Source organism: Carassius auratus, unplaced genomic scaffold (genome assembly GCF_003368295.1).
Source record: "Carassius auratus strain Wakin unplaced genomic scaffold, ASM336829v1 scaf_tig00215316, whole genome shotgun sequence".
Classification (NCBI taxonomy): domain Eukaryota; kingdom Metazoa; phylum Chordata; class Actinopteri; order Cypriniformes; family Cyprinidae; genus Carassius; species Carassius auratus.
Window position 1 is genome coordinate 1,357,703 of NW_020528035.1, and position 13,913 is coordinate 1,371,615.

Sequence of the window (13,913 nt, forward strand, 5' to 3'; positions counted from 1 at the left end):
ATGACAGCTGACAGGCTGGACAAAAAACTAGACTAGACACCAGACACAGCTGTGAAAGTTCCTACCCACAGGAAACACTACTTACAGTTGAGTCAATGATTTCAAAACTCTTCTTGATGTTGTTGTGATGCAAATACCAGAAACAGTATATCCATTGAAATACATATTTACATTTATATTGACAGATGCTTTTATCCAAAGTGACTTACAGTGCATTCAAGCAATACTTTTTTTTTAATCCGTATGTGTAAATATATGACAGTTATGTTATGTTAAATGGGTAAGTGACTGCTGTGTACTAGAAGTGAAAAACACTAATGTATGATTATCAGCATAAGCAAAACCTGAAAAACCTGTTGTATTCAAAGGTCATGTTCAAATATGTGTATCAAATATGAATAAGCTGTTGAAGAATCTCTCAATCATCGTTGCACTGCATTTAGTATTTTGATAATCAAAATAAGCATTTAAATATCATCTTTTTAAGACAAATTATTGATTCATACAACTGATATATTGTGCATTTTATGTCAGAAGTGTGGTATAAAGATCTCATTGAGTTACACCACAAGCTATTAGAATTTCATCTAACTTCTTGGTCATATAAATATCAGCATTTTCACCAAATTGGATATGTTGCTCACATTGGGCCTCTGCATAAAACTGGGGTGTTTTATATAAGCCATAATGTGTCAATTTGTTTTGCTAAAGTTCCAATTCTGTTCCCTCCAGTATCGCTTTCAACAATACAAACACCATTATCCAAAGCCATTAGGCTGAAGCTATAGGCAAATTAAATATTGAGACAAATAGCCAACAACCCAATTTCAACTATTTACAGAGAGTCATGTGTCTACTGTGTTTCTGCACAGTTGACATGCTCTTCGCCTTGCTGTGTTCTGCCCTGCCTGCCTGACCGGCTTTCACTATATTGACAAGATTGTTACAGTCAAGCACACGTCTAGAGTTATTTGCTTATCAGTGCGGAATAACGCAAAGCATGTGACCAGCAGGAAAAAGAAAAGAGACTAAAATATAGACTCCACCTAGCAATGACCCTGAACGCAATGAGTCACTGTGTATGTATTCACGAACACGAATATGCATACACACATATACACCCACATCAGTGGATGCGTGCAAAAATTCAGCAGTGAATCATTGTGTTTGCACTGAAATATGTGTTTATATATAAATAGATGGGGAGACAAAGAGACAGATAGATTGATAGATTGATGCTTTTTAGGCATGCAGATGTGCTGAGTGTTGAAAGCGTTAATGCATAATTAGAGAAGCTTAAAAAATTAGACATTTGTAGGGGTGGGTGTGATTCAGTCCCTTCATAGCAACTGAGTGAACTGTACTTGTTGTGTTGTCCATGGTAAAGTACAATTAAAATCACTGCAAATTAGTTAACATGGTGCACTGTTGTTTTATGAGTGGTTTTATATATGCAATGTAAATATTCTAATACTTTTGTATCATAGTTATACACTTGAGGTTTGAGACTGAGAAATTGCTGAAGGTCACCTTACAATAATGTTGCATTATGACCTACTTCTGTGTCTGTGTGTTTCTTATTAGAGGACGAATGAAGAAGCTTTTGAACCACTGGATATCTGATAATGCTAATTACATTGAAAGGCTGTCTGCTAAGAATAAAGCCACAGTTACACAAATGCACATGCGTTCCTCTTTTTCAAACACACACCTAACACATATTGATTTAATGTCACACGTTTATACATACAATATAAATGATAACAATAAATAAAACCCAGATTGAAAATATATAAACAATTGAGTATCAGTTTAACACCACTGAAGCAAAGACACAGCACATGGGTCCAATCTAAATGTATATAACCACAGCTGTAATAATAATAACATAACACATAGGCTATTATATTTTTTAATTATGTACGAATTATCAGTCATACCTGTGCAAGCACTCAGCGTGTTTGCACTTGTGCTCTATTATAATAATAGTGTTTGCATCAGTCTATTTCTTACCCAATTTCCTCGTTCAAGACCGACTGAATAGAACTGGTGGTATGTAGACAGGGAATGTTATTGGCACCGCTGGAAACCAAACTCACTGATAAATATATTCGTGTTCAGATAGTTTCGCAGACATCAAAAAAGCTCATCATTATGCGATAAAGCGGATAAATGTGAAAGCGCGTTCACTCAATAGATAGATCCGATGTGTCACATCAGTACCCGTTCTTCCTGTTACATTACCGGCGAAGGACTTTGAGGTCTAGAAGGAGAAAATGGGGCGCTGAAGGCAGGTGCATTTCATCTGCGGATGTCGCGGTTTTCTTCGACGTTTGTTTCGCCAATCAAACCGAAGCGCCTGATGTCAATGACAGACGCGAACGGTCACTGCTGTCCTTCAGAACTGCTGCTCGCGCTTCATTATTACACGAGCGCTACTGGCGTTGCTTTCGTCAGCGATTTAATCCCCGCGACGTAACGCTCATGTCACGTGGTATTCCGCTGAAGCGCCGCTATATGAGATATGATAGATAATATCTGTATTTCCACCACAGCATGCGAGGTAGCCAAAAGGTTAAATGTTTAGGATTTAGCTTTGGTTTCATACTCCGTTTCAGTTTAAATGAAATGCCGCATGAGAACGCTTTTCCGTTGTCATGGCAATCATGACACAAATGAGTCACATATTATGCTTTGTGTGCCAAATCAAAAAAATCCAAAAAAAAAAAGGCCAACTGTGGATTTTTTTCAATTTTGTTACATTATTACAATTATTACGTATGAAAACAACGTATTAAGTATACTAAAGGCAAAGTAGAGAGGAGCAACAATAATGTTGTAAAATAATGTGTTTTTGAATCTTAATTCGAGTGAACACATTGCATTACAATAAATACACAAAATATTGTTATTTTTAGCAACATCATAAGTCTGGTTTCCATTGTCATTGCATTGTAGTTTGTGCTGATCCTGTGTTTGTTTCTGTATTTCTGAGCGTTTTGTTTTCACCACACCATGATCATGACGAATGGAAACATGGATAGCAGCAGCTTTTGTGGATCTTGATCTAGAAAGATTTTCTTTGGATCAAAATTCAGTGAGGATTTGTCAGTTGGTAAGGTGCGCTATCTTAGATGACTAAAAACCCATCTCTTCCATCTTTATTTGACCCTCTAACTTAAGCACTCACTAGTCACTATTCTAATTCTATTCTTAAAAAAAAAAAAATCTAACTAGTTTTTCTAATCTTTTTGTATTCCATATGTTTTCTTTAATTTATTATACAATTAACAAAAGCAACAAAAAAGACCTCTAACACTAGCTTGCTCTATTATTTTTCTATACTGCTATTCTTTTTAGTAATTATATTATTTAAAAGCCTATGTGTACTGGGTTTAAGCTGACTGAGACTTGTTATAGCACTTGTATAATAGCTCTTTTGTTGTTTTTGATTGCTTCCGTTGTCCTCATTTGTAAGCCGCTTTGGAAAAGCGTCTGCGAAATGACTAAATGTAGATGAAGCAATCCTAAAGACGACATTTTGCATTGGTTACAATTATAATGGTTATGTGCACTAAGCAGGAATGGAGAAAGTACATCCTCCTTTGCCCTATATTGTTGGTGTCCTCACCCATGCCCATCGTGGACCCTTAGTCCGAGGCCATGTTCATCCCAGAGCCAGCTGCCAAGTCCACAGCGTTTGCTCTACTGTCCATCTTAGAGCCTGCAATGGCAGAACTGATGAAAGTGGAGCTAACTCCTATCCAGGCTACCTTCTTGGAATTACTTTCCCCTGGACAAATCTGGCTTGTTAGACTCCCACGCTCCATCTTTCTCTAGTTCCATTCAGCCCTAGAGACGTCCCACACAGAGGCCAAGCTCAAGGGTTTTCAAACCTGTCCTGTAGGACCCCCAGCACTACACATTTTATGTCTCCCTCATCTAACAAACCTGATTCCATTCATCAGCTCATTAGTAGAGACTAAAAGACTTGAATTGGGTATGTCTGATAAGGGAAACAGTGCCGTGCTTGGTGTCTTCTAAGACAGCTTTGAAAACCCCTGCCCTAACCCTTCCTTTTGTACTAAAGCTGCCAGACTCTTTGTCTCCTCCTTGTTCTCCAGCTGTGCCAGCTCTCTTGGCGTGACCATGGTCTCCTGTCCCACCAGAAGGACTGTCAGCCACAACCTGAGACTTATGGCCCTCCGGCTCCACCACAGCCCTCCGAGGCCATACCTCTGCCATGGCCCTTTAATCCTTCTGCTCCACTGTGGTTCATCATTCCTTCACCTCCACCAGAGGGCCTTCAACTCTGCCCGGTCATCTGGGCCTACAATGTCTATTCCTCCAGATTTACCTGGGTCTCTACCCAACCCTTTTGGGTCGCTAGCCAGCCAAGTCCTACCCTCATTTTTTTATTAAAAAAGCTGTTTCAATCAGATATATGGTCAGAGAAGAAAATATGTTCATGGCTCATGCTGTTATACTCTGAATTTATTTAGTAATCACATGCTTTATGCATGACATGCAGAAATGTTTGTAGAATCATTAACCAGATGTATAAGGAATAATAAACAGATTGTTTGAAATAATTGAGTCAATATAATTAACCAATTTCTGTTTGGTTGCTGTTGAACTGCATAATCCTATGATTCTTTTATAAATTCACCTGTCATACCATTAATTTGATAACAGCATCTTATAAGAAAATCACCACTTTGTGATATCTCACCCCATCACTTCAGACCAACACATGTAATGTGCAGACTCAGAATCATGTGCCGCATGTAAGCTGTGTTTATTTGCATTGGGTTTATCTAAGATCTTTAACAAAATTGTATTATGAAATATGGCTGAAGTGTCTTATATAGCTATAGAAAGTGAGCCATTTTAATAAGATAGGATGTTTGTATGTTTGTGAGAGTGATTATGTAAGCTGAAAGTGCCACTGGTTAGAGTGTCTTCTACAGTATTTCACACTCTCCTGCACACTAGACTTGAGTCTCTGTACTGTGTCAGCTTCTGCAAAAACTGAGGCAATGCTGGTCACTACACAATATTCATGCATTTAGCTCTACACATCGTTCATTTTTTCCACACTCTATTTTTTTATATTTCTACACATATTTCATAAGTCTCCCAACATCCCAAATGAGTTTTTAACATCTGACTAAAGAAAAGGGGATCAAAAGAAAGATGTAAAGCTAAAAAACAACTACAGTACAAGGAAAAAAATTGTAGTATAATAGTGTATAATAAAGTGAATAGTCTATATTTTTTGTCTGCATTCATCTGCTTATATGATTAGTTTCACACATATGCATAGGCCAGTCACTGTGAAATTAAAATGAACAATATTTCATGAAAACGCTCATATTATCACAATAGAGAAAAAAAAAGAATATTAGTTGACAAATATATATGATGCAGCTACGCAGTTGCATTCAGATCAGTTACAATCATTACATTACAATATGCAACATTCACTTTTTCCATCCAACAACTGATGAATATAATCACCAGCCCATGCCGTTTTCATGTTTCACTCAGAATTACATCACAGTATATAAAATCTGTCATACTTTCACTTTCATGCTGACTTTAAGGTGATCAACTGGAAAATGTGTAATCTTTAACAATTCACTGTAAAATGCATTGAGAATAAAAATGCTACAAATGCAACTACAGCATGTTGAATGCATACTGAGTTACAGTCAGTATAGAGGTTGCAGGATACAATGAAGGAGGAGGCTGTTCCAAAGCCTTTTTTGTAAACATCCTTGTATTTGAGAGATGTTCAGGCAGAGTGAACCCAGAATACTCCTTAATGACACAGCAGTTCAGTGTCAGGATAATAGACCTTGTGTCTATTTAAAACACCACTATGTGGATGTTTGTCCAAAGAACTATAGAAGTCAAAACAAGTATCGCCTGCAGCATCACACTTTGTTACAGTAGACATATGTTATGTTTCACATAATATGACTTTTTCAGAATTCAGATCAGACTTGTTCACCAATGGATGCTCTGCAGTGAATGGGTGCCATCAGAATGAGAGTCCAAACAGCTGATAAAAACATCACAATAATCCACAAGTAATACACACCACTCCATTCCATCAATTAACATCTTGTGAAGTGAAAAGCCCCATGTTTGTAAGAAACAAATCCATCAAGATGTTTTTGTTTTTTTTTCTGAAAAGGTTGCCTGGAAGGAATCAAGAGAGATATGCACAGATCAAGCACTAAATTTACAAAGCCAAAAACAGTCAAAAACAGATCTAAACAAATATGAGGGTGGATTTTGATGAGAAGCCAACAGGAGACAGACTTTATTCCTGGAAGAAGTGTTAATATGGTCAGATGGTATGATTTAACATTAAAACATTTTGATGATGATTTTTTATATATATATATATACAAACATGCAGCTTTTAACATCACAAGATATTAATGGACTGGAGTGGTGTGGATTTCTTGTGGATTTTTGTTTCGTTTTTCCAGCTGTTTGGACTCTCATTCTGATGGCACCCATTCACTGCAAGAGGATCCATTGGTGAGTAAGTGATATACTGCTGAATTTCTTCAAATTTGTTTCCAATGGAGAAGTTAAACTACATCTATGATGACATACATCTATGAGAGTGAATAAGCAATTTTCCATTTTGGGGTTAATTATGTTTAAAATCTGGCTGCAAGGTTTGCAAACCAAACTGAATACGACTTAAACGTGTAACAGATGTACAGTACTCCAAAACATCTGCATGTTTTATAACATTTGTAGCCTATATTATGTATATTTTATTTATTGTATATATTTTCTTCTTCAGCATATGAAACAGGCTACTGTCACACAAACCCAGAGCAAACACTGAAATTGTATCATCTTATTTATAAATCCGTATTCCCGTTTATACCCATTTCACACTTATGGGGAATTTCTCTCTCTGCCTCTAGATAGCGATAGCTATTCCCTTCAAAAACAGCAAGAAAAAAATGAAAAAAAGAGAAAGCGACATATGATTTCCGTGACGTGGCAGAGTCAGGAGAGCAGACAGCTTGAGCTCGAGCATCTTCTCCTGCAGCATGTGGACGCTGATCTTCACTGCCCTGTTTCCCTCTGTCATCTTATCATATGAAGTGGACACGAACAAACTCAACGGTTTAGCGAGAGCCAAAGTGGAGGTGAGTGAAACCCTTCATTCAGCTTCTATCTCCAGAGAGTGATGCGTTCAGACTCGTTCAGATACTACGCTTGCAAACATGAGAATTTACCTGAAAACACTTACTGTAACCTCCTGCTTGTGTAACTAACGTTAACTGTTAGTCGTTTGTTTGAATTGGCAAGGATCCGAGGTTTGTACGCATTGTTTTATACGAATGTGTACTAGCCTGGGCTAATCCCTAGAGTAAGGGACATGTTCAGGAAATAGCCGTGGTAAATCTGTGCTTGCTCAGTGGTGTTAAACAATAAGAGATCGGCTCAACTAGCTTTAGCTTTTTAGTTAAGGCTTTTAATTACTCTTTATAAACTTGAGTGTTTGTGTTTGGATTAATGTTTAGGAGTTTAGTGAACAATATTGTATAACGAAATAAAACCAGCGTTTTGCTGCAGAATTCGTTAGTTAAAATTGAAAGGCAAAATATAAGTCTGTCTGAAATTCACGTCAAAATAAAAGTCAGTTAGTTAATCGGTCTCGCCGGAGGAAAATCTTTAAGAAAACAATTTAACACCCCCAAATAGTACACAGTACTAAACGATTAAACATTAGAGAAGTCCCAGTGCTGTTGGGACTCTTGATGGCTAATCAGATTAGAGAACCTACATAAATCATGTAACAAAATGCATGCAACATTTAGTAACTGGAAGTGTACTTTATTTGTTTCTACATATCTTGTTTCTCAACTTTCTCCAGACATGTGGTGGATGACAGCTGAATAGGCTGAGGGAGGTAAGCTTACATTCACTTCATAGATCATCACTGTGATATTCATGTTTTAATAATTATTAATGGAAACTTCACATCAGCCCGTCTGGTTATGTTGTATTATTTACTTCTTTCTCCTCTCAATTCATAATAGGTCAAGGCCTTTGTGACCCAGGACATTCCTCTTTAGTATCCTTTAAAATCACCTGATGGCCAGTCAATCAGTTATGAAAAAAAAAAAAAAAAAAAAGTTAAATGTTTTAAAGTGTTGTTAAATATAACTAATAATTGGATTAAGCAATTGGCATTCTTTTTTATTATTGCAATTAAGATGTTGCAAGATGTCTTTACATTTATCTACACATTAAAACATGAAATAATTTTAAATATCTGATTTGTCAATTGTAAATTGTTTTTTACCCCAAATTAATAAATTGATCATTTATTCCGTCATATTTCGATTTGTCATTATAGAGGACTAGAAATGTCAAGACATTTAGTGTAACAAAATACTGCATTAATGAATAAGCATGAATATATTTTTCCCATTTAATCTGTATTCATGTTAATTTAGTGTCTATGCATTCATATATTTAAAATGTTAAGTCTCCTTAATTTTGCAAAGGCAACTAATGTTTAATATAAAATGTATATAAATCTAGACAAAAATAACAACACCTCTAGTTCTTAAATGTATCTGTTTTTGGTTTCCACTCCCTTCTCACTTTTCACTTCCCTCCAGACTTATATTTGGTTTGTATTTGCTGGAGCTCTTTCTCTAGTTCTCAAGCTACAGCATCCAGCTTCAGCTAAGGTTACCATGCATTCTGTGGTGGAACAGAAGCCTGTTTTGGAATTCAATCAAAAAAATGAAACCTTTACAGGGTTACAGTTTCAAACACAGATTAACTTTCAGCTTTTCAGGTCATTTCCATGTGATATCCAGTGCTGTATCCACATCCGTCACCTTTTAATCATTTCTTTGTTCAGCTGGAATGCAGATCTATACATTGACAGCTTAAAGGGTTAGTTCACCCAAAAAAGACCAGAGGCCTTCTGTAACAAAAAGATGCATTTTTGTAAGAAAAATATCCACATTCAAAATGTAATAATAATGTAGCTTGCGCCAACAGTTGTACATGGAAGCAGCTCTGGGAGCATGACGTATGGAGGTCGGTGTTGTGCATGCACTGGTAAGTCTTGTGAAAACGAATGGTTGTTTACAGGATCAGAGGAAGCAAAGTTTCCTTACTTTAGCAAAGGAAAACCAGTCTCCTCTTGGCTTATATCGAAATCCTCCGACAATCTTTTTTACAAACCCTCGTTTTGTACTTCTAATTAATGACCGTTGTTTTGTCACTTCTGAGCGGCGCGTGCACAAAAGCTGAACTCCATACGTCATTCCCCCGGAACTGCTTCCATGTACAACAGTGAGTGCAAGCTACATTAAAGTGATTATTACATTTTGAATATGGATATTTTTCTTACAAAAGCGCATCGATTCATTACAAAAGGCCTTTGTTCACCCCTGGAGCTGTGTGACACTTTTTATTTTTATGGATAAGTGCTTTTTATTTAACCTCTTTTGGACTGATGTGTGCAACACCCACTGACTGCCATTAAACAGCTTGAAAGATCAAAGACAATTTTTAATATAATTCTGACTGGATTTGTCTGAAAGAAGAAAGTCATTACACCTAGGATGACTTGAGGGTGAGTGATCTATGGGCTAATTTTCATTTTTGGGTGAACTAACCCTTTACTTGTATCCTTGGCTGGGACAGAAACGTGTAATTCTCAGGACACTTATTTCTGATATCAGGCAGTAGGCAGCTTTAAGTGTTTAGTACATCCTTAATGTTCATCCTTTCAGCCACAACCTGGTGATGAAGCACATTCCTGGGGCCGACCCTGAACTCGTCCTTCTCAACCACTACTATGATGAACTAGATGTAAGTAAAATCGTAGTTATAATTTCAACGTCCTTTTAAACCAGGATTAGCAACCTCTGACTATCATTTCTTCTCCAGTCTAGAAAAACCACAAGCACTTGGTTAATTCTCTCTTAAGTGCAACTTTCACAAAAGTGTCAAGTCTTTTCTGGAAACTGCTACTTACATGATATGTCTGCTGCATTTATCCTTCTTTTGGCATTAATAAACTACTGTCAGATTTTACTAAAGACATGCAGTGAAAAAAAGCACTGAAAAGGCATGGACGATTATATTTGTGGTTAACCTTATTGCATATGCATTTGTAATAGTTTCCCTTTCAGACAGACAATTTATGTATTAAACTTCATAAAACAGTTGTGAAAGTTGTAATTATAAAAACTGCAAGTCTATCAGACTCGCGTTAAATTATTAAAGTTTATAATAAAAATGTACATTTTAGAACAGTCGGGACGGATTTCACAGGAAATTGCATGCATAGGACAAATGGCAGTGCGTGTTATGTTTTGTTGTCAAAAGAACAAGAAAAAAAAAATGACTAAGGATCTTTCAAAATGACAAACCTCCAGGGACTAACCGGTTAGAAAAACAAAACAAAAAATGTTAATATGTCCCGTATCACCGTTGTCTCAAATCACATTCATCTATTCGAGAGTCGAAGCACAACCAAACCTGCAAGAACCATGCAGTTTTATTTTTTAACCACTACATAAAACAAAAGTTAACAGTGAAGTTTTAATAGATTCATCCTTATAAATGGGATTTTTTTTTTAGCATTTGTTAAGAAATGATGTGATGCATCATTGCATCTTGTCCTCCTTATAACCTATGCATTTCTTTTTTTCTTATGAACTAGCTGTGTTTGTCTTTCAGAGAATCCCATTATCTGAAATGACTCGCACGGAGATAAACACACTCTTGGCAACGCTGGGCTTTTATAAAAAAGAGAATCCCGAAGACCAAGTGCCAGAGGAGTTCCGCTTCGCTCCAGCGAAAGACAGTCCCTTTGAGGGCCAGTCCACCAGCCCGCCCCCCAAGACTGATACGGACCAATCAGAGGCCGATTCCCAGCACACAGATTTGTAACCCTTATGTAAGCGAGATGGCGTGGGACACCAGCGGTGTGAGACCTACTTGATTTACAGTTACCGTGAGAACTAAAACTGAGCCAGATTAGCTCTCTCCAGAGTTTAATGTGGCCACATTATCGTTTAAAAATAGTTCCTACTATGGTCAACACACATTCAGCAACTTGACTTGATTATGAGTGGTGTTACAGACTTCAGACACTTATATCTATTTAGAAATCCTGTTTAAGTGTGAGAGCCTACGAGTGTGTGAGTAGTATATGTTTGTGGCAGTGAACTATAACAGTTGTTTGCTCTTACTGTTCTGTACAGAACCTTATTTCTGCCCAAAGGGGACGTTAATGATGTCCACAGCTGTAAAAGCCTGAGACTGGCTGCGGACTGATGATCTCTGTTCTCATGGGCACAAATCAGGCCTCCACAAACAGTCTGTGGGAGCATAAAGGTACCACTGAGAAAATAAATGGCTTAAACATCCCAGCAAATGAGTGGTTTTTTTATTTATTATACAAAAAAAATTATGAAAAACCCTGGATTATAGAAGTCTGGGGGAAAAAAGTTAATGCACCTTTTGAAGCCTTGAAAGTTCAACCTATATGAATCTAGAAATAGACAGATCATTTTATACACATACAGTAGTATGCTTTTTGAGAGTTTTACAAAATTTTGTCTTGCCATTTTTCCACCATCAATAAAACAATCTTCTCGAGTCACTTAGCTCTCATTGTAAAGTCTTGTTCACTCATTATGATTATACATCTTTTTGATTTCCTAGTGTGAAAATGCAATAAATGACAAACACATTTTTGGTGTCATTTATGGTTTTAATGATTACTATACAAAACCAAAGTGTAGGGAAATACTGAGTGAACAACAGTTTTTGAACGAGCGTGTACAAACATTATAATGTTAATGTTCATCTTTCAGTGTGAATCAATGTTAATGAGCTCTACTCAAGCAACCTTCGTGTACCAAGCAAAGTCACTCTTCTGGTGTGGCTGCTGCAGTAGCACTTTCGTCTTCAAAATTTAATTATTTGCAGTCATTAAAACAATTCAAACTACAACAATTTTTAGAACCAAATATATAAACATCATTGACATCTTTTCAGGTGAATTTACGGATTAAATATTTTTCTTCTCAAATTGACTTAAGACTAGGGTTACTCATTTATATACACACACTGTTTTAAGTTACACTTTGTTTCTGGCCGAAAGCCATGTCATAAAGATGAACAAAAACAGACCCTTTAAGCTTATGTTTTGGGACAAACGTCACTGCTTCCAAATGAAGTTCAGGAATATCAACAAATCCAAAATATACTCATCCATAAATAAGGACAGATCATGAATGCATCTATACATGCATGTTTTTGTATTTGATATCACTTCAAAATCTGCAGAGAAACTAGCCGAATGCTCTGTGTTCAGTGTAAAACCAGACTTTCAATTAAGTGAAAAACATTTAAAAACAGTTCATGAGCTGCATCTTGCACTCAGCGGCTGGAGCCATAAGCAGTGAGAGTAATATTCTTGCAACATTTTTAAATAAACTATATTGCATATAAATGAACATATAACCTTCATTTCTTTTTGAAACCGAACTAAAACTTCAAGTAAGCTTGTGAAAGCATGCAGGCCTGAGCTCCATTAACAGCAGTACCGTAAAAGCTTTTAAAACCATACATATGGGCAATCAATATAAAATCATGTTTCATTTTTAGCACATGAAATCAAGTAAGACGCATCTTGGGAGTTACAATAAATATAACATGCAATTTTCATTTTTTTTCGGCCAACTACTGTGTGTTTAAACGAACTAGTGTAAGTAACATCCATAAAAATGTAACAGGATAAAAAAAAAAAAAAAAAGGTTTAAAACAAGAGCGTGTTGAGCATCAGAAGTTGGAGGTCTGCTGCGCCCGTGCCATCATCATCTCATGCTTGCGCAGATGGTTCACCAATGACTGAACATACGTGAACACACACTTGGAGTCTGGTTTCTTACCCATGATCATCATGTCCTCCACCTCCAGCAGGGGCATGCAGTCAGCATAGGCCCTAATGAAAAGACAAGCACAGACCAATTATAAAACAATGGAAACAATGCAAACTAAATGATGCTTTATATGCGGTCTACATTAACTGTTGATATGCCTCACCAACAGGGTGCAGCACTGCCATTCAATACAGAATTTACTCACTATGTACTGGAGAATAAATCAACTCCTGCTGCTTTTGAAGAAGTACAGTTAAAAATGTATTGACAGCATACTGTCAATTACCACAGACATTCATTTCAATTTGTTTGTGAAAAAAAGTAGCGAGTAAAAATGTTTTAACAGTAATGCACTAACAACATAACTTGATATGAGGTACTGCACCAAAATACAAATCACAAAAAATGAAATATGTTAACATGAAATTGGTTATGAATTGTGTACAGTTCCAAAATTTCAGGATGATTTACACCAGGACATTTCATAATGGGGCGTGTAAAAATTTTAAAGGGGGAAATACTTAAATACAAACTAAATATGCATTTAAAAAAAAAGTTGTATTCATAATAATGTACTTTTAGTATTATTCTACATAAAACTAGACCTTTTTAATGTATTTGGAAACTGGCATAAATAAATAAATAAATATATATATATATATATATATATATATTACAAAATATATTTTAATTCTCAAAAATCTAAATACATTGTAATACTCGTTAAATTATAAATAGAAAATATTCATTTAGAATTTTCATTTTCCTCAAAACTATATGAAGCTCATTGTAATTCTTTTCTCTACATCAAAATACAAAGCTATTTTATATATTATGCAAGCAGATCATGATGTTATTTTAGTATCATTGATATACAGTTTATCTGTTTTATATTTTGAATTTTATTTTATTTTATTTGTTGTTATTTGTTTTTAGGTCAAATCTTAC

General features: G+C 36.0%; 2 protein-coding genes across 5 annotated transcripts in view; one reads left to right on the forward strand and one right to left on the reverse strand.

Annotated features, from left to right (window-relative positions):
* Positions 1-7,001: 7,001 nt before the first annotated feature.
* LOC113094260 (selenoprotein M) lies at positions 7,002-11,452 on the forward strand. The gene is made up of 5 exons (XM_074559903.1): positions 7,002-7,184; positions 7,916-7,951; positions 8,082-8,116; positions 9,801-9,879; positions 10,753-11,452. Exons 1-5 carry the CDS (start codon positions 7,086-7,088, stop codon positions 10,963-10,965), a joined length of 462 nt encoding a protein of 153 aa, XP_074416004.1. The 5' UTR covers positions 7,002-7,085; the 3' UTR covers positions 10,966-11,452.
* A 318-nt stretch (positions 11,453-11,770) lies between these two features.
* The window catches only part of LOC113094271 (smoothelin-like), a 62,479-nt gene continuing 60,336 nt past the window's right edge, over positions 11,771-13,913 (reverse strand). For 2 of the 4 annotated variants that reach the window (XM_026259975.1, XM_026259973.1), the window contains one exon: positions 11,771-13,027. In XM_026259975.1, the coding sequence (XP_026115760.1) occupies positions 12,865-13,027 (163 nt within the window). In that variant the 3' untranslated portion in view covers positions 11,771-12,864. The remainder of the gene's footprint in view (positions 13,028-13,913) is intronic. The other 2 variants (XM_026259974.1, XM_026259976.1) reach the window with 1 other exon arrangement.